The sequence below is a fragment of the Thunnus thynnus genome, chromosome 5 (genome assembly GCF_963924715.1).
Source record: "Thunnus thynnus chromosome 5, fThuThy2.1, whole genome shotgun sequence".
NCBI classification, from domain to species: Eukaryota; Metazoa; Chordata; class Actinopteri; order Scombriformes; family Scombridae; genus Thunnus; species Thunnus thynnus.
The window spans coordinates 25,716,146-25,744,100 of NC_089521.1; the positions used below are offsets into that span (position 1 = coordinate 25,716,146).

General features: G+C 40.4%; 1 protein-coding gene across 1 annotated transcript; it reads right to left on the reverse strand.

The window, feature by feature from the left end:
• Positions 1-94: 94 nt before the first annotated feature.
• syt12 (synaptotagmin XII) lies at positions 95-27,784 on the reverse strand. Its single transcript, XM_067590389.1, has 8 exons — positions 27,122-27,784; positions 15,694-15,754; positions 14,747-14,940; positions 13,741-14,145; positions 4,919-5,134; positions 4,106-4,226; positions 3,433-3,566; positions 95-2,603 (listed from the first exon to the last, which is right to left on the reverse strand). Exons 2-8 carry the CDS (start codon positions 15,737-15,739, stop codon positions 2,430-2,432), a joined length of 1,290 nt encoding a protein of 429 aa, XP_067446490.1. The 5' UTR covers positions 15,740-15,754; positions 27,122-27,784; the 3' UTR covers positions 95-2,429.
• Positions 27,785-27,955: the final 171 nt, after the last annotated feature.

Sequence of the window (27,955 nt, forward strand, 5' to 3'; positions counted from 1 at the left end):
ATATCTCCAACTGTAAACCATATCTCACTGCAACAGTTGTCTGCACCCCAGCAATCCCAGGTCATTCCAACAAGATAAACAAGTGGTCAGACTGTTACTGTTGAATTGCTTTTATTTCAAACAGCATTCACACAATACACTGTATTCTTGAGGCACATTCACATCAAGTGCTAAATAACTTCATGCATGGTTGAATGTAGGCTACAGCTTTGTTGAATTGAATGCAAATGCTGATTGTAAATGAAAATATTGCTTCATTATTTGGCACAGTAGGAAATGTTGTCTATTGTATGACCACAGGTGTATTATTTTTGGACTGATTGTAAAAGTGAGGTGAGGAATGCAGTTGGAGTTTGACCCAAAACGTAGAGTAGGTTCTGCTTGGAAAAATCCAAAATCACAATAATGCGTAAGGCTGATGATTTAGTTCGCAGATATTTCACGTGATAAGTCACATTCAAAAGTTACAACAAAACAGCACTATTGCACAATGTCGTAGAGAATACCTCAGACAGATAAAAAGCCATCTTGACATTCTGGCTTTCACCAGACCCTTGTCATTATCTTAATTTTAACTGAAAAACTGCTTATTAGCAATATTACCATTCACATTCCAGCTGCAAAGAGGTACCTATTGGAGAAACGTCTTTAATGCTAACAAGAAGTCTGCACATTCAGAATGTCGTGGCGTTTCCTGTAACATAAAAGGAACTGTAAACCCATTTAAAGGGGTTAGTATACTTTATATCACATGTTAAATTCCCAGAGGTGTTTTGATAGTAATTAATTGACCAGCAACAATATTGGTGTTGAATATAGAGTTAGGTATGAATGGACTGACTGTCTGGGATGTTTATTAAAGTGTAATATGATGGAAAGCATGACTTTGCACCCAGAATTTAGAAGAAAAACATAATGATGGCAATAAGAAGAATGTTGTAGTACACTATTTACACTGTTAATTAAGCTTATGCAACTTGTATTGCATTAATTATGGTAAAAATAGAACAATATAACATGATATTAATATGCTGATTACATCTGATTTGGCCACCCTGTAACAACTGCTACAAATTACAATTATTTCACCTGGATAAGAGTACCTGGATTTTTTTTTTCAAAAGCACAATAAATACTGAACATACCAAAACCTCTATTATTTATCAGTCTCACTGTTAACAAATTACACAAGCAAAACCAATAGAGCTAACGCAACTCGGCTCTAAAACCGCTACGAAATCAATCAAGGAGGCGCAGTCAATGACAAATGAGTGTTTTCCTGAAAGAGAAGTGATTTCACTCCTCCGTCCAGTCGGTCATTCTCTAGACGATATAATAGGCTACAACCAGAGTAGGCACCATGCAGAAAGGGGGGTCACGCCTGCAAAGGCTGGGCTCAATTAAAACTCACTGCAAAGTCCAAACTGAAACTTCTGATTTCTTTACTTTTGAAAAAAGGAAAAAATATCCACATATTCATGTCTCCTTTGCTGTTGTTGGAGTGGAGAATCGGGTTTCAGCGTGATTCTAAAGCCAAGTGAACAAGATAGAAATGAGGGAACTACACAATTTAAAGGATAAGACTGGCGATTTTCTATATTTTTATTCAACTTCTACCTTAGTTTGTTTAGAAACAGCTCCAAAGAGTAATAACAGCAATCACATTTTCAGTCTAAGGAGAGTAGTTTGTTGTACGGCAGACGCCATTGCGCATGCGTAGGAATGCAGTTCTGTTTACAGAGCTTCGCTAGGAACTACTCTCCTTATAGTGGAAATGTGTTTGTTGTTATTACTCTTTGGAACCATGGCAACCATTGTCTTTGGAGCAAAGGAACATGTCATGCCCAGTGCAACGGTGTGGTGTGACATGTTTTTAATAGTTTTTCGCCAAAAACGAAGGTCTACGACACAGAGGAATACGATATATCAGGCTTTGGATAAACACACAATACTTGTGAGTAGGACCAATTTATTGTTGGTTTTGCTCTGCACATGAAATTTGTTGACAATAATAAAAACACAGAAAATCGCCAACCATATCCTTTAAAACCTCATCTGTTACTTTGAGCAGGTGAACTGGGTAATTTGGGAAATGGGCTGTTCCTTCATAAACACCACCCTCACCCATAATGCAGAGACAGAATGGAGCCAAATAATAGAAAGTGTGTAATTGATCCAGGGATCAATAATAGACCCAGTTCAGGGTCAAACACTAGCTTATCAGATTCCTCCCCCTTATATGATGATAAGGTGTTTACTCCAATTTGTTAGAGTGACACAGACCACACGCAGTATCCTCCTGTGGGCCACAATGTAAACTCTATGCTACAGATTTGAACATGGCACCCAACAAGGGGAGAGGTGAAAGGAACATGAAGAAGCGAGTGTTTTACTTGAAACAGGTCGGGTATGCGCAAGAGTCGAGAGGACTAGATCCTGCGCAGAGGGTGCCACATGGACACAGGCTTCCTCAGAGTGGCCAGCATCTGGTTCCAGTGGGTAATCCCCATCCCGCTGGCCTCTGGACCGATGATCACGTGACCCAGGTTCTCGCCCCGACCGTCGTCTGTGGCCTCTGCCACCGTCACCCTCAGGGAGAGCTCCTGCAAACAGTATAACATGGTTACACAACCTGCTATGTAAGCATGACTCTGCATCTTCTTTACAGCGTGGTTCATCCAAAACTTAAGTTAAATGAATATGTTTAATAACAATATTGCCATTTTTTTTATTGTTCTTGGCATTTTTACCTCAACACCTTTTACAAGCATTTAATTTTATTACTGTCTAGTTGGCTCACTTTGTAAAAAGCCAGAAGCCTATAAAAGCAATTACATTATCTTTGGGCTTTAACATTTTTTACAGGTGGAACCATGCATTTAAAGGCACTTTACATAATACAGGAACCTTATGTTTTTAATTCTCTTTATATCAGCATTTTTTTCCTACTTCTGGATCCAAACTAATATTTGTTTTATTGTATTAAATGCATTATTTGTTTTACAAGAATAGAAGCATATTAGTTAGCATATAATTACACAAAAAACACATTCACATAAATCACAATAAGATAGGACCTGAGAGGTATGATGGAGAGAGGACTATTTAAAGCTCTGTTAAGTATTATTATTATAATCATGATTACATGATACAGTATGCATTGTTTGCTTCATTGTATTGTTTATTGTATGCTTTAACTAAACATGTAACTACACAACTATTCATGATCTGTTTGGACACAACTGTTCATATTCTTTTTGTTGCTTTATGAATTATATTACTGTTGTTACTGTTGGCAGTGTTGGTTTATTATTTTATTTTTGTACTTGCACCTTATCTTATCTTTTTTCCGTAATCTAAATTCCCCTTTTGCATGAATACATTTTCCTATTCAGGAAGGGTTTGGGCCACAGTCTAACTCTGAAGTGTTACCTGCAGGACGAGGGATGGCACAGAGAAGATCATGGCTTCATTGAAGATTGGGTTTGTGTCGTCCCTTTTGGTGGATGTCTTCTTCTTGCTGATCTTCCTGCCGTCTTGCAGGAGATACACTTTGACAAATGGGTCTGATCGGGAGAATGGAAGAATTAGATGAGGAAAGCATTACTGTACATCTTTCAGGTCTCTAAAAAACAGACTACCTGTAATAAACATGTACACACACTCAGTGTGTAGAGCATGCAATAAACTCCTCATTAAAGATTAATCAACTAGAAGCTGAGTCCTGTATGCAAAATTAGCTCTGTGGATGATAATGACAGTGTGTCAATAGGTGACCTTTGTTGGTACAATGTTAATGTGGACATTTAATGTGATGAACAAGTGATTTAAGTCCCATCTGCCTGTCTGGATGAAGATAAATGAATCCTCTGGGAGTTGGCATTAAGCATCTTTTATTACTGAATCAGTTAGTATTCTCCTCAGTGGCAGGATATGCATAATTTAAAAAACTAGAGAGAGACTTAATGGCAGAAAGAGACAGGTAGAACATAGTTTATACAGAGATAAACACACAGACACTCACAAACTCAGATCGCTCACTTTGACACACATTCATAAATAAAACACAAACACACACCAAGGCGAACAAACGAGTGTCCCTGACCTGCAGTGTTCTTGCTGTTGGTCCACACCAGGTTCTTACATTTGGCCACAACCACTGTGAGGCGCTCTGCTGTTGGCAGGTAGCTGAGAGACAACAGGATCTCCCCGACTGCATCCACAGCCTGCAGAGTCAAACCAGAGTACGGCAGATATGAAATATAACATGACATGTGCCAGAGTGGACGATGCTCTGACAGAGAGCACTTTAGAGAATCAGGAATCTTCTTTCTTGCAAATATTCAACCTTAGATAATCCGGAGCTGTTAAATAGCATCAATCTGTGATGTTCAACACGCTCCAAGTGTGTCATTTTGTTTATTTGATAAGGAGGATAGTATCATAAAGCATCAACATTGTTGCTATGGTTACCTACAGTTCAATATCTGTACTGTATCAGTACATCATGCACTGAATTAGAACAATGGTTAAACTGGGACCACATTTGTGATGTCTTGATATACAATTTTAACATAGTCGATCAGAAAGAAGTACTTTTGAGGACATAGTATAAATGCATTTATTGAATATATTTTTTATTATAATGGATTACATTACAAAGATCAGTATGTATAATCAATATTTCAGGATTTGCTGTTTGCAAGTAAGCCACTCAACTCTGATCCTTGTACTGTATGTGAGTGGTGGTGTTTTGCTGAATGTCCAGCAGGGGGTCCCAGACACCACAATGCTTTCTATACACATTATAATGTTCAGTACGTTGTATTTATGCACTTATGTTTATGTTAGTTTGTTGTGAAATTATAGTGCAGAAACTGGAAATGAGTTTGTAAATGAGTACTGTAATGCAACTCACCTTATTGACATCCTGAAGGTAGAGCCAGGCGTTGAACGGTCTGATGGTCAGGTCCAGGTCTGACAGCTTGAGATCTGCTATCCCCGCACTGATATTTCTCTCATCAGCATCAATACCAAAAGCAGCAAATCTCAGGCTGCACTCATCCAGACTGGACAAGTCCAGAGGGATGGAGAAGCGCTCATCAAAAATCACGGTGTATGCATTTGTCTGGACCTGCGGGAAGCAGAAGATAGTAGAAATGTAGGCTTTTAAACTGTTTTGAGTTGCTCCTTAGGAATTTTACATAATCACACACAGAGGTAATAAAAACACCTGAATCAGACCTTATTTGCATCAGTAATAAAATAAATTACACAAAGCGTGAGTCTAACTTTACAAGAAAAGATGTTTTGTAGGTTGTAACATCTGTTCTTCTCTTCATCCTCTCCCTGACCTATTTGATGTCAGGCTGACAAGCACAAAAGTATCAAACACTTTCTCCTTATTAGATAATAACTCAGTCAATTGTAAAACAAACAAACAAAAAACTCTTGTTCACTGAGGTAAAATGGATCCATTCACTGTTTTCCCAGTCTATGTCCACATATATCCATTTATTTTTCCTAAAGTCATTACCACAGCATCACATACAGACATCAACAAAGCAGCATTGCAGCTTTTCTTTAAACTATTTCTCATAAATATACTTTTAAACAGATGTTGCACTGTCACTCTACAGGCTGCAGAGAGGGAACTACACTTTTTCTTTTCAGAGTTACCTGATAAACATTTGGTGTCTCCATTGTTGTGGTACTTGGGATACTCTTCCCCATCATGTCACATCTCTAAACACTGCACATTTCTTCAGTATGCTGCTAAAAGATGTTTTTACTGGAATCATCCTGGAGGATGAGATTTTTTATTTTTTCTGTATTTTTTTGTCAACCAGTGACAAAGTCAAGGGGATTCAAATGACTAATGATTATTATATTTCTTTTCTTGGCAGCAAAAAACAGCTTTTAAAATGAAAAATATAATCTGAAGGCAGTTTGGCCTGTCCAGCAGTATTTTAGATCAAAGTGAGAGACTCTGCTGCCAGAATGACCAACAATTGCTTTGAGGCTAATGCTGATTTTCAGCCATCAGATGCTGAAGCACGTGTTGAAACCAGGATTTACAAAGCAGTCAGAAGTTACCAGGCAACTAGTAATGTGCATGTAATGATGAGAGTGGATTTAATAATAGCCCTTTTTCTCACCAGTGTTTGTTCTTGAAGTGTGAAATACAATGGTAAACATTTCTGCTAAATATATCTGAAATAAGAACAGCTTTCTTTTGTACAAGTACAGTGAAACCCAGTAAAATTATAAAAGCACGTGCTGTGCAAGGTCACCAGGAGTTGTTGTCGACAAAAAGTAAAATAGTAACTCTCTGTATTATAAAAGGATTGTGAATTCACAGCACAGGGTCTACAAATCAGCCTGTGAGGCTGACCTTGGATTGTGCCTCATATCAAACAGCTGAATAGCGTCATAATCATACATCCAACTACACCTACAGCCTCACTGCTGTATAAATATGTACATCTTTCTGGCAGCCGAAGCATACAGACTTGCTCTCAATCCACAATATATGATTGTCTGGCTTATCATTCATGGGATAACAATGGCGAGGTGTGAGGTGAAAATGAGGCAATAAAAAGCTCAGAGACAGGCACATGTGTGTGTATGTGTGTGTGTGTGTGTGTGTGTGTGTGTGTGTGTGTGTGAGCTACAATTCAATTCAGACTTCATTAAGGACACAGCTCATGGGGGATCCATAGCAAAATAAAATACAAAGAAGAAAAATAAATAAATAAATGAACAATATCTAAAAAAAAAATTTTTTAGAAAAGATCTAAGTGAACTTTGAAAGAGGGTTCATTGTTTGGGCATGGATGGCAGGAGTTTCAGTCACAAAGACTGCTCAACTGGCCACTGTTTCAATAGGAACAGTGACTGAAGTGACGTGCATTTAGATTTATGGGAAAGACATCAGTAAATAGGGTCGGAAATTGTGGTCAACAGTGCATATTTGATGACTGTGATGCTCGTGCATTAGTGAGATATGTAAGAAAAAACAGAAGAGCAACTCTTCCTCAGGTGACTGAGAATGTCAATGCAGGACGTGATCAGAATGTCTCAGCAAGAACAGTCCATCAGCAATTACATAGAGAGGGATATTATAGCAGGGCTGCAGTGCATAAATCCCTCATTACAAAGATGAATGCACATTTGAGAGCTAAGTGGTGCAAAAATCATAGGCACTGGTCCACAGAGATGTGGAAAAAAGTGATATGGTCAGATGAGTCACCATATTCTGGGCGAGTGCATGTGTTGCGTACACCAAGAGAACGGTACAGGCCTGAATGTTTGACCCTACAGTGAGGGGATCCGGTGGCTCTGTTATTGTTGTTGGAGGCATTTTGCCGGCAAGGTTCGGGTCCACTTGTCGCCTTAGAAGGAAGGGTCACTGCAAATCAATACAAAGTTGTTCTGAGTGATCACCTTTATCCTATGCTGAAACATGCTATGGCCTTCACAGTCACCAAATCTCAACCCAGTTGAACACCTATGGGAGATTTTGGACCGATGTGTTAGACAGCACTCTCCACCACCATCAACAAAACATCAAATGAGGGAATATCTTTCTGGAGAATGGTGTTCATCCCTCCAGTAGAGTTCAGAGACTTGTAGAATCAATGCCAAGGTGCATTGAAGCTGTTCTGGTAGCACATGGTGGCCCAACACCCTACTAAGACGTTATGTTGACCTTTTATTTGTCATCTGTCTATATATAATATTTCTTATTACAGCAGAGCAGGTGTTGGTGCACCAACATTAACAAACCTAAACCTTAACCTTGGCTTGCACTGCAGCTTCTTGGTGCTTTAAGCAGCAGCCTCATACTGTCATTATAAGCCACTGTGAGCCTCTGCATGCTGCCCTTTCTGTAGCAATGCCACAGGTGGGCGATATATAGTGGGGTACAAAAAGCTTTAAAAACAGAGGTCTTCACAGTCACTGAACAAAAACTGAATTTACAAGCCAACATGTTTGCTTGTGCGTACAACTTTCGACATTTGTCTGTAAATGTCCTTTTCATCTGATAGATCATTGGTTGTGTAATGGCCTAAATATTTAGCCTCATTACACACTTTAAGGGCAATGCCAGACCTCAAGAAATCAAGAAATACTAATTTTCTGTCTTCCCTACTTCTGACAATCATAATATTATTCTTATTTGCATTATATCTGATGTTGAAATCTATACCATATTGTGAACATACCCTCAATAACTGTTGAAGACCAGCACTACATGGAAAGAAAATCACCAAATCATCTGCGTACATTAGGTGGTTAATGAGAGAATTACCAACCATGCACCCTGTTCCACATCCTTTTAACTGCATTGACAGATAATCCATATTGATGTTAAAAAGAAAAAGAGACAAAATACCACCTTGTCGAGCTCCATTTTTCACATGGAACAGAACAGATAAAGAATTTCCCTGTTTAACTCGCATTGTCTGATGATCATACCAGAAAACCAGGATTCTCACTAGAAATCTAGGAACCCCTCTTTGATATATTTTGTTAAATAATTTTTCATGATTTATATGGTCAAAAGCTTTAATGGCATCAATAAAACACATAAAAATTGTGTGATTTTTCCTTTTGTATTCATCTAAAATCTCCTTTAAGGCAAAAATACACATATCAGTGCCATGTTTATGTTTAAAACCAAACTGGTTTATTAAGTAGAGTTCTCTGCAGCACTTTGGATAAAATGCTGGCTAAAGCTATAGGCCTGTAATTCTCTGAACTATTTAGTTTACCAGCTTTATCTTTAATGACAGGCACTATTATAACAGATAAAATACAGTCATGTAGAATACCATGGACTAATAAACCCAATAAAATAAATAGCAAGCAGAGGATAGAGTTTTTTACCAGCAACTGTTCAGCAGTTATATTATCCATACCCCATGCCTTATTATCTCCATCATGACTGCATCATGGACTTCTTGTGGGGTAACAATCACATCCTCATTATTATCTATGTTGCCCACTATAAACAAATTGCTTTTAACACAGTTGAACAGATTCATATTAATGTTTCACCAGTGAGAAAGTTTATTTGAGCCACTTACTCCATCAATATTCAATGGTAGAGATGTTTTACAATTATTCATAACTCTGACTTCTTTCCAGAAATCATTAAGACTATTGTTTTGCAACTTCCTCGCAAGTGAGTCAGACCTCAGTGCACTCTCATTCGTTCTGATAAATCGAAGGGCATATGTAAAATTTGCATTTGCACGTTTCTTATATTCAAATAAGGGTCCATATTTATTTCTACCTGACTCAACCCATGCTTTAAAAGCCCTTCTAGCCTCAGCATGAAGCTCCTCTACATATTCATTCCAACCTGGCTTAGCATTGTACACATTAGTCTTTAATTTATTTAAAAGGCCTGCTGGAGATAAAGAGACCTGGTATCATGCCTTGGACTATTTTAGTGCTATGGTCAGTAGTGGATTCACCAGCCTCATATAAGCCTTTTTCTTAAGAATGTAGTCTTTCCAAGTCGTGTTAGCTAAGAATGTCTCTTGAACACACAGTATGTCACAGTTCTCCAAGAGCTAGTCCACAACAACACAACGTGATTTGTCTACTTCACTGTGGCCAACACACAGTCCTCAGACATTATATGACACAATACTGACTTTCATTTAGGGGATTTCATTTCATGTTAACTACATTGTCTTTACTGGCTGCTGTCATTTGCCCAAGCAAATCCCATGCGGAGCTACAGGTGTAATCACAGAGCGCTCCACAGGTGATCCACAGGCCTCAGCTCTGGGTCTATAAGCCTCATAATAACGATGGACATAGGTCTCAGTTGGCCAAAGTTGTGGATCGTACATATCAGCAACTTTGTAACATTCAGCAGTGACATGAAACAAGGTGAACCTGCTCCGGGTTGAATCAATCTTCCAACACTGTCCAATTTCTCAGTCAAATAAGTACTAGGAGTGTCAGCATCAAGATTAGGGGAGAATCTTGTAGCAAACACACTCACCAGCATGCTTTTAACCACTTGAGTTACTCTCAGTGCCGGTATCAATTATTCTCATTTTCTTCTTCTCTTGTTTCAAATGAGATTGCATAGCGCAGGGTTTTGGCTGCATGGCTGTGTTTTGGGAAACGTGCTTTAGTCGCTGTCCCTCTTTCACAATAATGCTCCACTGTGGGGACCATGATCATGTTTGGGGTGGTGTGCTCACTGTTGCTTCATCCAATATCTCTTCCTGGCGAGCGGAGCACGGTCTCTGCACCTCTCTTTCCTGATATGCACAGGTCTCAGGGTCCAAGCCAGGGGGACCACGCTACTTTTTCATTGCTGACATCCAGCAATCCAAAGCTGCAGTAGCCGCCCCCAGGTTCTCATTCACACTTGCCTGTGCTTCCAGGGCCCTCCTCAAGCTAGAAACTCCTTGGCTCAAATGCTCAACGCTGCTAAGCAGTGCTGATGCATCCATGCTGCCAAACCCGACAGGTGGAAGCTTATCCAAGTAGTGCGAAACAAACCTGGAAATATTTTCTGCCCTGATGTTGTTAATGTCCTTCTGTGGGTCTTTGTATGAGACTTAGCGTTACATAGTTTTCGGGCAGACTTCAAATAGAAGCCTCTTGGACTCTTCAATCCACTCAGATGAGAAGTTGTTTGAAGCCAGCAAAATATTTTCATTTTAGCTTACAAGGAAGTTCAAAAGCTCCTCTTCCACTATCACCTTGCCACCAGCCATTTTATAAATCTCGGGTTTTGTATGAGAGCAAACACCGCCTCCAGCACATGCATGCACCGCCACCCCCGCCATCTTGCTAATATACGGTAAACAGAGGAAGGGACAAAGGGAGAATGAGAAAGAAGAAGAATGGCAGGCTCATTACTTCAAGCAAAACAAAATCAAGAAGCACTGACAGTAAATAAATCGGGAGGAAAACGTGATGAGGGGAAAATGGGCAAGGAAAGGCATGGGAGACAGAGAGAGTGATAGACAGGTGACAGGCAGCACAAAAACAAGAAACAGTGACAGAAAAGAAATGCAGGAAAAAAGAGAGAGAATATAATGAGTGAGAGAAAGCAAAGGAACAGAGAGAGGGAGGGAGGGAGAGAAAAGCTAGCTTGGCCATCAGGGTGAGTGGAGCTGATGTCAGCATTTCCTTTGGTCTTCACCTCTCCTCTACATTAAAGAAGGAGCCACTAAAGCCGTCGCATCAGTGGCTGCTTCAACTATTATTACACCCAGCCTGAGCACATTAATACAACAAAACAACATGCTCAAGTAAAAGGAGCCCTGATGACTCAGTGTGACGTCCCTGGCAGCCTGTACAAAACCACAGTCACAGGAGGTGCTATGCTGATGACTCACAGCCAGGCAGGAATTAGTAAATTTTCTGGCAACGTGTAGCTAAGAGCAGAAGGCAAGTGGCAGGTGTAGCAGATGGAAGAATGTAGCCCTGTTCTTCTCTTGTCAGAGTAGTCACATAGATTTAAGCTTTTATGAAACTGTTTCAGTGAAGGATTCAAGTAATTTGCTATAGGAAGTAACAATCAAGATACGTTTCCACCAGGGGAACAATAAACATGAGAATCTACAGCCATGCTATAGTGGCTCTGTGAGGCTGCGGCACAGTGATGTGTTGAGCTAAATGCTAACATAAGACTGCTAACATGCTGATGCAAAGCAGGTATAGTTTTACCATGTCCATCACCTTAGTTCAGCGTGTTAGCATGCTAACAGCTGCTAATTAGCACTAAACACAAAGCACAGCTGAGGCTGAAGGGGATGTGATTAGTTTTGCAGGTATTTAGTCATAAAACAAAGTATTGGACTAATTAAATTTTTGACCCAATGATAGCGCAAAAAAAATCTGGGGATCATGTTATTACAATTCATCCTGAGGGGGACATGAATGTCTTCATCAACCTTCATAGCAATCCACAGTTGTAGAGGCATTTCACTACAAATCACAAAAGTAAACCCTATGGTGGCGCCAGAGGAAAAGTCAAGGGATCACAAACATCAGTAGGATTCATTGTCTGGGAACTGTGAATGTCTGTTCAAAATTTTGTGCAATCAGTCTGGTAGATGTTGAAATATTTCAGTCTGGACCGACCAAGACTGAGTTTGTTATCCATAGAGCCGTGCAGTACCATGGCTAAAAGAAAATGTTCTCATCACATCTCATCTTATATGTATGGAAGCACTTTTCTGCTAGAAAAAGATTTTTAAAAATATGCATGATTAAAACAAAAAATACTCACAGTGAAAAGTTGGACTTCTATCTCATAATTTCTGCTCAAAGTTATGCTAAGTCAGTTACTATGAGTATTTTTAATTTGATCATGTCTAAATTAACATCATTTTTTTCCTCAGCTGCATTTTCTGGAAGGTTTTTGATCAACAGTTTATGTAAAAATAACCAGATCCAAATATTAGTTTTGACTAATACAGAAACTCAAATACTTAAATCTGTGAACTTCATCACATTGTCTTGCCTGCTGATTTGCAGAACTGTCCCCAAGGACCTATTACACCCTGAGAAATTACAGGATATCTACCCGTGTATGAACAGTATGATAAAATCTCTTATGGTTGACAATTTTATTTAGTCTATCATCATATCACCCAACCCTATTATCTCATCTCCACCGACCCTTATTTTAATGCGACCTGTAGCATTTTCAGACCAGATGAACTGAAAATGAATCCCTTCTCAATGTGAGAAGGGATTATAAACATTCATAATGCCACATATCATAATCATAATATCATATAACATAATCACAATGGCACATACCATCATCATTATAATATGAACTGCAGTTAAAATCTGAATCACTCAAACTCAGTGACCTCAAAGTCAATCACATCTACTCCTGATGAAGGTAAAGGATGTGAAATCAACCAATGCTGACTACATCCAGCTCCCAGGGGGCTTGCCACTCAAGCAAATGAAATGGGCTCTTCCAGGGGACAGGAAACGATTGGCTTGTCAAGCTGCAGCATCAAGCATCGTATCACTGTCTCTGTCTCAAATTTAGCAAACGCTAAAATCTTAAACACAGTTCAAGCGAGCCAAAGCTGCCCCCTGAGCGAGAACGTTTCAGACACTACAGCCTTATTGCTCTCCCACGATGACAGGGTCGACTTTTATCTTCAGTCCTTTGCTCTAGTTCAATCGTCATGGCTTAACTGCTAATTACCCATCTGAGAAGCTGTCCCTTTCATTTTTTGCCCCAATCCTGAATCACTGCTCCATTAGTAGTCTAGCTGTAATTATGTTGAAAGTCTCCCGTCCTCTTTTTGTGCGATAGTGGCAGCTAATGAGGAACTGCCTCATCTTTAATTATCATATGTTAAAATGCACATATGCTAACACTTACAACACACACGCTGAAATGATTAGTCGATTAATCAACAGTTGATCCATTGATCCATCCTTATTAAGCAAAAATCCCCCAAATTTGCTCAGAATTCCTGCTTCTCGGATGTGAGAATTCAGTTTTTCTCTGGTTTTATATCATTGTAAATGTAAAACTTTTGGTTTTGGGCTGTTGGTGCCACAAAACAAGCAATTTGAGGACGTCACGTATAGCTCTCAGAACAAAAATAATTGTGTGTTGCAACTAACATATATCCACATATAGTGTAGAGTCATACTTTATTGAGGCGGCGCAAGTAGGCATAGAAATACAAGAACACACACAAAAACACACAGCTCCCTTACCCTTGTGACTCCCACGTTTAGCTCTTCTGGCCCCAGAGAGACTCTGATGAAGCAGCCTGGAAAGTCTCCCTCCTCCTTCTCCAGCAGGTCCTTGCCCTGGTGCAGGCTGATGTGGAGCATTCCCACTCCCTGACCTGGCAGCCTGGACTGCTCAAACTCCAGAGTCACCTCCAGCTGGCCGACAGTGAAGTCATGGCCAAAATTGTTGGCGATGGAGGAGATGGAACTGAGCGAATCGGTGGAGATGGAACGGTTGAGCTGGGCCATGCCAGTCGGGTCCAGCTCTCTGCTCATCAGCTCCAGGTGACCCAGGTCTCTGAAGCCATCTGGGGTGTCACCCAGGGCCAGGCTAGGCTTGCGGCTAGAGGTGGTGGAGGCCCGCCGGTGATTGTTGGCTGCCACTCTCTTCAGGAAGGGGTTAAGTAAAGGATAAAGAACTTTTTAAAGATACTAGGATGGTAAAAAATGGAAAAATCTTTACAAACTGACCTCCTGGTTCAACCTTGACCTGCTGTGCTTGTAGTTGAGTGATGAAGGATGAACACTTAGTATCCTCACTTTGGGTTTTAAGCCAAATAAGGAGGTTTACAGCAGATATTCTGGCTAAAGTGCTTATTTACAAACTGTCTGATCATCTGAACTCTTGTGTTGTTTGTTGTACTTTGTTGTAGTGATGTCACTGTGTTTACAGATCTCAGAAAATTGCTTTGGTGAGTACAATTTTAACATTAACAGATAGAAATAATGGCCAAAACTACAAAAATAAGACCCTGGAATTCTGCTTCGAGGTAGCTCAAGAGTCTCAACATCAAATAAAATCTGACCAGTAAATTTCAAAAATCTTTCAGCAACAGAAGAGAAAATATACTTATTTCCACTTAATACACTACAAGTGGAGAGAAAACCTGCAGACTCTTGACCCTCAGTGGTACATTATTGCTCATCACTTGTTCTAGGCAAACCAGTTCATCTTTCACATTTCTACATAGCATGCATTTAAATGTACCTTTTGCCTGACTTCCGAGAAGGAGTTTCCATATTTTTCTTGCAGGTACCGGTAGTCAAAGTTGGGGAAGGGGGATGGCGTGGGGAAGGTTCCAGATTTCCACAGCTTCCAGATGTTGAGTCCGGCCACACCCAGCAGCACGAAGAAGCCCACTAGGTAGATTCCCACCTCCCAGCCCGGCGGGTTACGTACCACTGAAACACACACACACAAAACAAAAAGTTCTTAAAGCTGTCTTATACAGTTCCATTTCATCAGTGGCAGCATAAAGTTTTGGCCTCATAACTGTCTGTATTTCATATCTGATGCGAGAACACATTTTCGTTTTAAGACTAGCAGGATTCTTAACAAGCTCATGATCACAGAGCACAGTTTGCTGCAGCCTCAGTTCTTGTCATTTAGCAGTGAGATGACTTTGGGAAACAGTCGTGACATGAAGTTTTATGTAAATCAGCTAATAGTTTCAGACGAAATCTGGCGAAATGTGACAGATAAATTGAAATGCCACTCTGAATTAAAGCTCATGTTGTATCTTAGGGAGGAACTATGAGGGTGCCGAGCTGGCTTTCTCAAGATGAATTGCATCTGTGGGAGGACTTTGACAGCTTTATTTCTACTTTTTAACACAAGAGATAAACCAATTATAGTGCAAGTTAAAATGTCTTGAAACATCAGTGGCCTTCAGCAACAGATGAGGCCGCAGGCATTGTAAAGCTTGTGTATAAATGTGACCTCAAAATACATACGCACACCACTGAATGAAAAGCTATAGACAGCATCATCTGTCATGGTCTCAAACACACTCACATACAAACAGGCATTTACAACAGTGTGGATGAAAAAGGACAGCTGTCAAGCATTCATCCACACAATGATACTCAATGCAGACAAGATCAGTAAAGGAATTTGCTTGAAACCATCTTGGACATTAAGTGTTGTCCACTCACCGCTCAGATGGTAGCCTGATATATCCCCACTTTGAGCCGAGGACATGGTGCTGCAGCCAGCCTGCAAAAAAAAAACATCCAGAGAATAATCTGTTCAAGTGGCGTTTTACATCAGGAAGCATAAGAGAGTAAAGTTTGACCCTCAGAGCTGTTGCCAGACTCGGACTTAAAGGGAGCTGCACAAAGACAAATCACAGAATTACTGACAACACAGACTATTGTTTTGACCCAGAGCCAACAAAGAGGGCTACTGCAAAATTATTCCAACTTTGATAGCTTTTCCAGTGTTCTTTTATTCAAACCGAACCTCCAGTACTTAAAGCAACAACCTCCTCTGCCAACTTTACAGAGTTTTTAACGCAGGACCAACCTTGTCTCTTAGAAATTACATACATATACAACTAAATTGTTTTCTCAATTATGTTGCATTGGCAAAGGTAATCGCTGCCTGGATTTATGTTCACAGACGTGTGTTTTTGAATGACTTAAATGCCACATTTATGTATCACTCTGAAGTCGGAGGGAGAAGGTTGAGGTGGATGGCAGGTGTACAAGATGCAGGACTCTGGCAACAGAGACTGGGATTCGCATCCTGAGTCCTGCCAGAGTGTTGCAAGATCAGATAATTTGATAAGAAAAAAAAGAACTACGTCATCACTGAACACTTCCCTCATCCATTTAGCATCAACATTTTTGCAACTTGCCAAATACGTAACATTTTCTCATTATTTTGAGAGAAAAATTAATCAGCCAGCATTACATTTCTAGCAAAACGTGTTTGCCGTTGCAATTTAGATGTATATGAATGTAATTTCTTGGAAACATCTTGCGTAGGTCTGAACGCCAGTAAGAGGGGATGTAAGACTCATGGTGCTTTTTGCCCTGCCTCTCCTAGTAGATTAATCTGGCCATGATTTAAGACCGAATGGAGGAAAACACCTTATATACAATAATATCAAATTGTGTTTTAGACCCCAATTGTTTCTGGGACTCCTACATTTGTTGCATTAACATTTATATTGATTGAAATTGATGATTTGTGGCCCTGAGGCAGTAATGTGAGTAATCCAGCGACCACTACTTTGAAATCTACGCTAAGAGAACACAGATTATGTTATTTTCCAATCATTCTGCCGTGACAAACAGAAAAAATGTGTTGCTCCCCCAAGCTTGCATTAAGGATTCTGGGAGAACTCACTCAGAGGCAGTCATCAGGTTTGTTTGGTTAACAATGAGAAATCAATTCAATTTTTCTTAAAAATTGCATCAGCGGCTGTTTTTCAAAAGACAAAGGAGAACAATATTTTCCTGTGCCCTTCTTCTTCCTTCACAAACTGCAAAAAAAAAAAAAAAAGGTTGCTGGAGTGTGACTCATTCCTCCCCCCAACCTCCCCTCTTTCTCCCCCGCTTGTTGGAATCTCCCCATATCTCAGCAGCTCGGGGGAAAGGGAGCATTACACTAATGATATAGCAAAAGGCTGGAGGGGGCAGCGGGTGGGGGTTTGCAGACCATAGCCATGCGGGCCAATTAAAGTGGCTGACGCAGTGCAGGGCCCACTGACAGCTGCTGATGTGCCATTAAACAAAGCATGGGGAATCTCTGGCAGAGAGGGAAGCACTGAGCATCGCCCGCCAACTCAGCCCTGCCTGGCTCAGCTCGGCTTAAGGTAACATATGAGTGTAGAGGAGGTCCAGAGGAAGCTTAAAAGAAGGAGGAAGAGGGAGGGGAGATCAAGGCAGGGGAGGGAAAGAACAAGAGGGAGAGAACAAGACAATGTTTCAGACAGATTTAGTAAATAACAATGAGGCAGCATTGGCTTTGTTTGTTAATGTTTGCTCATTTGAGATCAGTGCCAATGGATTTAAGGCTTTGAAAGTCATTTAATCAGTCACATCAGCTTACACAGTGGCTCTGAACCTTTTTGTCTGATGAACAAACCACCATCCTATCAGGTGAGATGTACCCCTCCATCGACACCAGCTGTCATGTTTCAGATGTGTTTAAATTGAACATTACATTTGATGTTATTTATATCCATAAATATGTGGATATATTTTTACAGACAGACAGAATTTCTACTACCTATTTCACTGTCTTTCCACGTACCCACTGGCAACCGCAAAAGCACCCCCGGCGTATAATGTACTTCTGATTGGGAATCACAGTTCTTGCAAACTCAGCAGACCAAATCTTGAAGTGATTCAAGTTTTGACCTCAAGATGGGAGCACAAAGGCAGGATCTAAAGGAACGAAGCTGCAAAGGAAATTGAGGTGACTCAGTGTTACACAATCACTAATGTGAAATTTAAGACCAGAGTTGCACTTATGCTCAAACTAGATCCGGTCAGCAAATGTCTTGTTGTGTGTTTTTTTGCAACAAGTACTGTAGACAGCCAGTTTAAGGCTGTAATTAGTCCTGCAAATACAAATACTGTAAACGTTTCTGTGGATCTTTGCAGAGAGCAGTGTTATAATGTCAAGTGTTAAAAATAGAGCAATGCGAGCGTCTCCTAATAACACCCGTGCACTTTCACTTATAGTACGTGCAGCCCAGAGAAGCATTTTCCAGCCTTATGGTGGATTCCATCATGTACACCGATGAGTGAAGAGTAGAATCAGGATCATGACCTTTGCTGCTTGTTATCCCCTCTCTTTCTCATTTTCCCTGTCACCTTCTATCACATAAAATCTGTGCAGAGGTGTCTCAGAAAACCATCGAGATAAGAAAGATGGTGTGAGGACAAAGGCCAGAAATAGTTTGTGTAATAAACTGAGACAGACAAACAAAGGCAAACAGAGAGAGAGAGAGAGAGAGATGCCAGCAGAGAAGAAATGAAAAGGTTGAATTTTTACACACTTGAGTACTGATATTTTTCATATTATCCAGAATGGCAATCGTTTAGCTGGAACTCAAAGAACTGGAGCATGAAACACACTTCTCAACGTAAACTACTTACTGTATGTCTTATTTTCAGGATAACAACATGTCAGTGATTTGATATCACATCAACGCTCTCCTTCAGATTGGAGACTTTCCTCCAGCTGACAGCTCATTAACACATGACTGTGAAAGGAAAGGTGAACATTTACATAAAGGCTTTTCCACTGATGTGTCATCTTCATGCGCACATGGTCTCTCACATCTTTAGATTTATCTCACCGTTGCTGCAGGGATTCTGTGTCTGATAATATTCCTCATCAGGTCTAAAAAGACTGTCTGCCTCCAGCGCACAGAGAGTTGTCTAAAGGACTTTTTTTTTTCAATTACTGAGATATGCATGAAATGAATGTCCTGTCACTATGTCAGCTTGGAAAACAAGCTGTGAAGAACGTTAAGTGGCAAGTGAATGATGCAATGGAACAGAGCTTGTGAAATTTGTGGAATACAATTTTCCGTACCAGTAATGGGCCTGTGGGTGGAAAAATAAACAGAGTTAAGAATTATGCATACTAATCGACAATTAAATACTTAAACCATGAATATCTATCTTAAAGGTTACAGGGTTAAGTAATATCTCAGACTATTTGGCTTTACTGGGAAAACTTTGAAAACCTGACTCTTCCTGGAAACATTTTCCTCCAGGCACTTACAGTAGGATGCAGTCCTGTGTGTGTGTGTGTGTGTGTGTGTGTGTATGTGTGTAGCTCTCATCAGCCACATCTTAATGTTAAACCTACACTCAGACTCCCTGCAGAGCGACAACCCCAGCCCACACACACACTGTCTGAGCCCGTTTGTGTGTGAGCCAGATAGATGTATCAAACCTACTCTCCATTAATACTGGCCTTTCACAGATACAGTATCCAAGGTATTTGAATAGAGCAAGCACAGGACACTAGTATTGACTGTCTACTTTCTGCATTAGCTTCAGGCTGTTGAAAAATGAGATAAAATAACTCATGCGTTGATCTGGCAGATGGAGGTATCTTTTTTTTTTTTTTTTTTTACAACTGAGATTGGTTGAAGGTTGTGTATTCAGGCTTGTTAGTTTTCTTTTGCGGCAGCTTATTAACGTACAGGCTGAAAACCTTTCACGTCAACATTTTAATGAGGCTGTTTTTACTTTTCTAGGAAACAAAAAATGTGGTCACACATAAACTTCATGAAAATCCTGGGTCAAATCTGTGGAGATCTGTTGTTAAAAGCCTCTGAGAAATAATAATATAAATAATTTTTTTTTTTTTAAATGTCATGACTTTTGCCAAAGAATAGAGAAGGAGATTCGACAGATGTGTTTTCAGGGTAAAACTTAAGGGATGGGTATGAATGAAGAAGACTCTGAGATGCAGAAAAAGCTAGTAAGAGAACCTTGACTTCATTTTTTTGTAAAACAAAATATCTCATACAGTAGTTACATCCATAATAGTCAAGCACAGCTTTTCCAATTCTGACCACTGACCAGACTAGCAAAATGAGAGTAAAATAACATTTCCACGTCTATTGGAATATCGTTACATGATTTACAGTTCAAAAGACTCATTATTTATCTTATACTGGCTGTTTATGCAGCCCTTCAGTTCAGCCTCTGTCTGAAACAGGCTGTTTTTTAGCTCCTGTCTCTTTAAGGCCCTCCTCCCGAAGAGCCCACTCTCTTCTGATTGGCCAGCTGGAGACTGGAGGCTATGTAAAAAAAAACAGTAGTAGTCAGAATTCACTTCTTTTTCTTGTTCTTTACTCAAAATGGAAACTTCTCAAACACATCCATACAAATTTGAGGCAAAATCTGACTCGTAATAACCGCGTGGACATCACAAACAACGCTTGGAACAACCTTAGCAACAAAGGCCACAGAATTGACAGGTTGAAGCCCTTCACTGGCTTTTGACTTTCAGGGAGCATTTTTACATATGTTCACCTCATATTTGGGAACTCTGACCATGTTTAACATAGACATCCAACATTATTACTGTATATGAATGACAGAAAATCACAAAAAGCATGTTATGTCACATCCTTACGGTACTGTAATTATTAATGCAGCCACAGTCACATTCACTCTTACAGAGCCAAATAATTGGGTTGTTTTTTTTAAGTTAGATGCTGCTTTTCACATAACTACAGTGAAAATATTGTCCAATAATAAATAATAGCTCTAACCCATGTATCTGTGTGTGAAAAGCTCTTTTGTTTCCTTGGATTCCCTGTAGGACTGCCTACAAAAACCAGCATGACTGGGGAGGAAACAGACGCTGTGGCTGCTGCATGCAAACCAGGCAGCCTGCGTGTCTCCTGCTGAAACCAAAACAGCTCAGACACCAACAGCGAACCCAGATTCTGCACACTGGATATAAATACGGCATGGCTGCTGCTGTTTGCTGCTAACTGCGAGTAAGAAGGAAAACAAGAAATTCCCCCCTACCGGAGCTGCATCTTAAAACAGGCCTGATCAATAACAACAGACACACTGATTTATGACACCCACGAACACATAAAAAGGAGATAAAAACAGGAAGAGAGGAGAGATAAGGAGAGAAGTGAGACAAGGATGAAATCATAGAAAGAATTGATTGAGGAAAATAAAAAAAAGATGTGTGTGTTGAAAAGAAGAAGCAATAGAGCCGCTGGGAAGGAAGAAGCTACTCCCCTCTGACTCTTTCTCATTCGCTCTCCCAACAACTGATCAATCAACTTTGCTTTTAATCTTGCCCAATGACTCTCATAATCAAATTAACTGCCTCACTGCTGCGCTCAGTGAAACAGCCAGATACAATATGACACCGCACAGCAATCTGTGTTCAGGCCGCAAAGCAATATCTCTTTCTCTCTCTTCTCCTTCTCTTTCCTGCCTCTTCGTATATCTGCCTGTTTCAATGCCAGCTACACTCTGACTTTCTGGTTTGGACAGCTTATTTGATGCACGGTTAAATAAAAGTAGCATCGCACCGGCCAGCGCCGGTTTTTAAATGTCAGCGATGGCGCCAGCTGAGGCAGGAAGAACCAGCAAGCTGCAGCTAATCAGCTCAATCACTCAGAGTTAGAATAACAAAACCTGGACTCAAAATACTGCCACTACTTTTCAGCTAAAGGCAGCTAAAACTATAGCATATGTAAACGCACTGAAAACATAAAGAAATATGTTGAGATTTGTGCAAAGGATGTCTAAAAATTAAAGGATAGGTTCACAATTTTTCAAGTCTGTCTTAAAACAACAGTCAGGTACCCAAATGAACATTGCTCATGTTCTTCTTGCTGTAATGATTCCTCCCGTTCATACTTTCAGTGTAAGTGATGGAGGACAAAATCTACAGCCCTCCTTATATACAAAAATATATTTAAAAGTTTATCTGAAGATAATATGAAGTTGCAGCCATCCAACGTCCAAGTCCAAATCAAGTCAATATGTTTCAAAGTGTCTTTAATGCCAAATTCCCTCTTTTTGTTTCTTTGTTCCTACAATGTCCATTAAGACACAAAGAGGGAATCTTTTACTAAAAAGACTGCAAAATTTTTACTCAAAACAAGGATTGTGGATTTTGTCCACCATCACTTACATTGTAAGTGCATTTGGAGAGAATCAATGGTCAGAAGAGGGACAATGATTACAGCAAGCAAAAGCTGTTTCAGTGTTCATTTGGAGACGTGACAATCGTTTTAAGACAGACAGACTAAACTGTTAATCTATTCTTTAAAATGTTTACTTGTGCCAGGAGTTTTTTTTTCACCCATTTTAGTTAGTCACTTGGTCTGTCTGTTGGCTGCATATTTCAACAACTTATAAACAGAGTTGAATGAAACTTGCACAGATCATCCTTAGTTCACCAAACAAAAGATCAGATTTTGAGGGTGATGATGGATGACCACCAAAATGTCTTTGATTTTCACTTCATGATCAGTTTCAATCCCTTTTTTAACCAAAACTAACCATAAAGACTTGACTCAAGTTTATGTTTGCAGACTGAATCAACACGAAATGGAAATAGTGTAACAGGCATCTTTGACTGTGACAGCGAACAGAGAATTGTTTGCACTCTGTCTGGTAGTGAAAGTCAAGAGCTACTTAAACAACTCTCGCAAGTGGAATTTGATTTATCTCCTAAAATCTGGAAGTTAAATATTTTCTTTCTTTCTTTGCCAAAGACAGAGGAAAGCTTTCTTTGAATCTAGTGATGAGTTGTGAGAAAAAGCCTGCTGACTTCACTCTAAACCACATTAAACACTAAAATGTCCAAACAGCCACTATAAAGAGTAGATAAAACTGTACAAACACAGATAAATGGTTAAATAACTACAGAATAGTTACCTAAAATCATGTCATTTGCTTCTTTTTTAATCCTGGTAAATGATGACCTCGCACGTTATTTTACAACATTTGTTTGAGTCACAGTTTCATATATCTAAGTGTCTCACAACACAACCATAGATGTTAGGGTAATTAAAGAAGTTGCTGAGAGTTGCCCATTTATTTCCACACCTGGGCGGGTTTTTCCAGGCCACTAATTTTTCATCACTTCTGTAATCTTGAAGCCTCAGTCTGAAGTCTTGATGTTAAGACTGAAAAGCTAAATCATGTGTGAGTCATTATACCTACAACTTATTAGATTAACAACCTCACAATTAGGCTAATACAGGACAGGGAAAGCACTTAGTGCTGCAGAAAACGTCTCTCAGACCTGACTTAATGTTTTGGAAAAGGTCCATACACTCTCTTTAATGCGAAAGTGGGTGGAAGCTTAAATTCTCCAAAGTGGGGAAGAGTAGTGATTTGAAGCCAAGCCACGGCTTTATTGATTAACTATTGAGTAACTGCAGAGGGAGCCAAAGGTATTTGGACAGTAACACAGTTTTTATGCTTCACCCCTGCACTCTTGCTTCTTTGTAGGTTAAATCTTACTTTAACTGTGGTTAAGTTGCAGACTTTCAGTTTTAAAAGCCAAACTTACATTTTAATTAACTTTTTGTGTTAGGAAATAAACTATGATGATACTGCAACTATTATGAATATTGAACTTTTCCTAAAGAGTATAAAAACTCCTTTGGAAACAGTGTCAAAGCTTCAATCCTCTGTTGACTGAGATTTTAAAGGTGCAGTGTGTAGAATTTTGTGGCATCTAGTGGTACGGACTTGTTCATAAGTATGTTTTCATTAGTGTATAATCCCATGAACATAAGAATCAGTTAAAATGAGCCCTTTATATCTACATAGGGAGCAGGTCCTCTTCTTCTATTCAGTTTGTTGCAATCTGCAACCTCATCTCTAGATGCCACTAAATCCTACACACTGCACCTTTAAGAAACGGAATTGCTTGGAGACACCCTGTTAACTTCCATGGTACGCTACTGATAGTAGCACGTCTTAGCATTGTACAGCCTCCAAATATTGAAACAACACCGTTTTTGAGCTCCTTTTTCAAACATCCCATATAGCACTGGTTATAAACTGATAGTTCTGTCACTTTGCAGCTTTGCATGCAACATTTGGGAGGCCCCATTATGCTGTTAAGTTTGTATACAACTCAAGAAGTGGAAGCTAGTTAGCCTAGCTTGCCAATGTTAGCACTGGCTGTGCTCTATTTGGCTGTGCCAGCGTGCCACTTGGGCAGGGAAATCAGCTTAAATGGAGTGCAGATGGAAGTCAGCTGATAATAACATATTAATTTCATCTTCTCACATTTTTAAGTGTTAGCAGAGACACCACAGTACATCTTTTATTTAGATTCAGCCACAGCAAGCCATGTGAAATGTGTGTTTATTAGTCTGTATTGTTTAAGATGCAGTTGGTACACATTATATTTTGTTAACTTGCCGCATGGAGCTGTTTATTCAAGTTGGCAAAATGTGCCATTTTTAACTGCCTGTGTGTTTGTTGTAATTGAAGTTACAAATTACATTACGAACTGTTTTAGTGCCTGCCCATACAGATATTGCACCCGTCAAATTACCAGGACTGACACTGTCAGTAGGAACCAAAAATTCACGCCTCCTGGAGAACGCTAATATAGGAGCCACTATCACTGCAAAAACATATATAAACAAACATCAACATACTGTATATAGACTGATTATTTAACAAAAATATATGTTCATTTTCACTATAATTTTAATGTATGTTCATCCATATGAGATGAGTAGTTCAGCACCTGCGAGGTGTTTTGTAAAATCAGAACCAGTTGAGATTATTGTCAGTAAAGCAACCAGTTTTATATATTGCCAACACTGTTTAATACCTGATAACTTCTAGCTCATGAATATGACACATCTTATGATAGATTATGATTCTCTCTCTCCAGCCTGCTGTGTTTCGAGGCATCAATGAGAGAAGTGAGCTGTAGCTACATTTGGCAGCAAACTGCTCTGACCACAGGCATTCGCCAGAAAACGAGGCAATCCATTACCTGATCTATTCGGGAAATATTAGCTGTGATACATTAAGGTGTAACTCTCCATTCTTTGTTTGGAAAGACCATTTAGATAATGGCAGTGGGCCTTTAGGTGTTGGACTCACAGAGCCATGTGTCTTCAGTGTTCATCTAAGTGCTCTCAGTTTTGTTAATGTAATAACACTTTTCTTTTGACGAGTTCAACACGGGCACAGGAAGTGGAAGTAGGTGTATTAAGGCTTTGAGTGTGTGTGTGTGTGTGTGTGTGTGTGTAAGCAAGGGAAACCCATGACAGAGAGCGAGAGAGAGAGAGTAGGTGTTAAACGAATGGCTGAGATGATTGCGAGTGCTGGTGGAGAATTGAATTCTGAGCAGGTCGTATTTCAGCTCGGCGAGGAGGCGAGAGTCCCAGTGACACTCACACACACTCATACACGCACACACACACACACACACACACACACAGCTATTTCACCTCTACTGCCGAGCCGCTTCACACAGGCCGCCAGCATCATTAGAAAGCTCCGAAGAAAACACTCAAAGAGCTGGAGAGGACCCAGGGTGTGAGCTAATGTTAACAAGATTTTTTCCTCCGTCTAAGTTTGAAATGTCTAAAGCAAAGTTGGGTAGTTTTCAAGTGAACGTTTTTCTTTTAGATCCTGAATGTGCTAAGAATCACAGCTTTGAGAGGGAAAAGTCTATACTCCCACACATCTTTTTACCGTTAATTGATGCATAAAGCTTTCCAGGTAATTTGCACACAACTGTCACTTTTTAAGACAGTAGAGTACAGCGAGAAAGCAAAGGAAAAAATCTGGCGCCTATAAAGTCAAGGAAGTGTTAAAGAGACAAACAGTTAACTTGAGTTATGGGAAAGTGCATTTAGGCAACCAAACACACCAGCAACAAGATCATCTTCTGTATCACTTTATGGGGTTAACATGCATAACTAGTAACATTTTTTCATTACCATTTTTACTCAGCTTTTTTGGATTGTGTCTCCTCACAACACCCTCTCACAGGTTGCATATGTCTGAGTAGTGAGCAGTGCAATGAAAGAGTGATGTAACCTTTTCAGACTGTTTGATATGAATAGTTTTTAAAGACCAGAAGAGGTCAAACTATCCAGTATTTCACGATTAAAAAAAACCCCAAGAAATTGAAAAATGTTTGTTACCCCTTTTGTTATTCATCTTGTGGCCACTCAGGTTTGTCTTGTGACTCTTGGTGTGGTCCAAGCCCCCATGTTGGGAACCCATGATTTAGAAGATCAACTTGCACAAAAGCAAAAACATTGATTTGACACTATTAATAATTAAGTCTAGGTATCAAAATTTGATCAAAGGTAACAAAGGACGGCATTGAATGCATGCTTAATCAGATATATTTAGATTTAACTCAACAGTTGTGTGCTGCATTTTATTGAGGCAAAGTTCTTAAACAGCTGTTTGTGTTAAGATCAAATTAAACAAAAGTATTGGGGGTAAAAAAAAAAAAACGCACCTTGGTGTTGGTACCAAAACACAGTAATTGAAAGTATTTATGACGCAAAGATTTATGGCAGCCCTAATAAACCGATTAAACACTATCCTGCAAACAAAAGACTGTGAACTAGACTTCACTTTACACTTAAATCCCTGAAACTGGTCATCAAACCTGCACTAAGTTTTTTTTTTAAGGCCACAGTTGCAGTTTCTAGTTTGAGTTGAGCAGAGTGGTGCTGAATGGATAGCTCCTGCTGGACAGCTCCTTTAACCTCTGTCGCCAGTGAAAGCTGCATGAGCATCAATTCACTCCCTCAGCAATAACCTGCTCCTAGTTCAGGTCGACTTGCAATGCGAATCAACATTTGGGTCGACTGAAAGACGGGATGGCAGGCATTTCCTGTCATCCCGTCTGCTGAGATGCATTCACAAGCGCGGCTAATGTGCTTTAAATTAATCCTTTACTCTCAACAAAGAACCGAGGAGGAAAAAAAGGGACACATGCAAGTCCCAAGTCTCGCCATGATGCATGTTGCGTGTTAGTGCACCGAGAGTGCAGGAGCGCAGCGGTTTACGCCAGGTGGTCGATGGGGCCAAACGGCCTGAGTGAGCACGCATTTCTTACCCGGAGTTTTCTTTTGGTGCAGTAGGGAAGAAGGAGGAGGAGGAGGAAGAGGAGGAGGAGGAGAAGGGGGGTTGACCAACTCCACCGCTCTCCCTTCTTCAGGCGCCTCTCTCCATCCAATGGCACCGGTGCCGGTCCGGTCTATCTGTCCCGGGGGGTGGAGGAGGGGAGGGAAACGGCGTTCACACTCCTCCCGTTTCAGCGCATCCGGAAGCTTTCAGACGCGGCCGGCTGAAGGAGGAAGATGAGCAGAGGGATGAAGAGGCAAAGGAGGAGGAGGAGGAGAAGAAGGAGGAGGAGGAGGAGGGTTTATTTCAGCTCGGAGGTGTCCGTGTGTTTCTGCTGCTGCTCGCTGGAGTCTGGAAAGCTGCTGCCAGTTGCATTTCTGTGTGAGCCGCAGATCACCCCCGACTGACCGACTGCAGAAAAAAAGTCCCACCCCTGCAGCGCAACTTCCACCGCCGGGCCGCTCAATAACACGACCACCGCCTCCTCCTTCACAGCTCCACAACAGCAGCAGCAGCAGCAGCAGCACAGGAGAGGACCTGACTGCTGCACACACACACAAACACACACACCCTGATGTTACGCAATGGGTGCACGGGGATAGACCAGGATGGGAGGTGTGTGAGTTTATAACTTTTAAAGTCTCCCCGAGCTGCCCTCCATAATCTAACGCCCCCCCCCCCAACCCCCAAAACTGATCAAATTCTGCCCCAAGAACCTCCTCCTCCTCCTCCTCCTCCTCCTCCCTCTCCTCCTCCTCCTCCTCCTCCCCTCCTCATCTGAGGTTTGAGCCGTTAGGGATGATTCAGTGTGAAATTACATAACTGT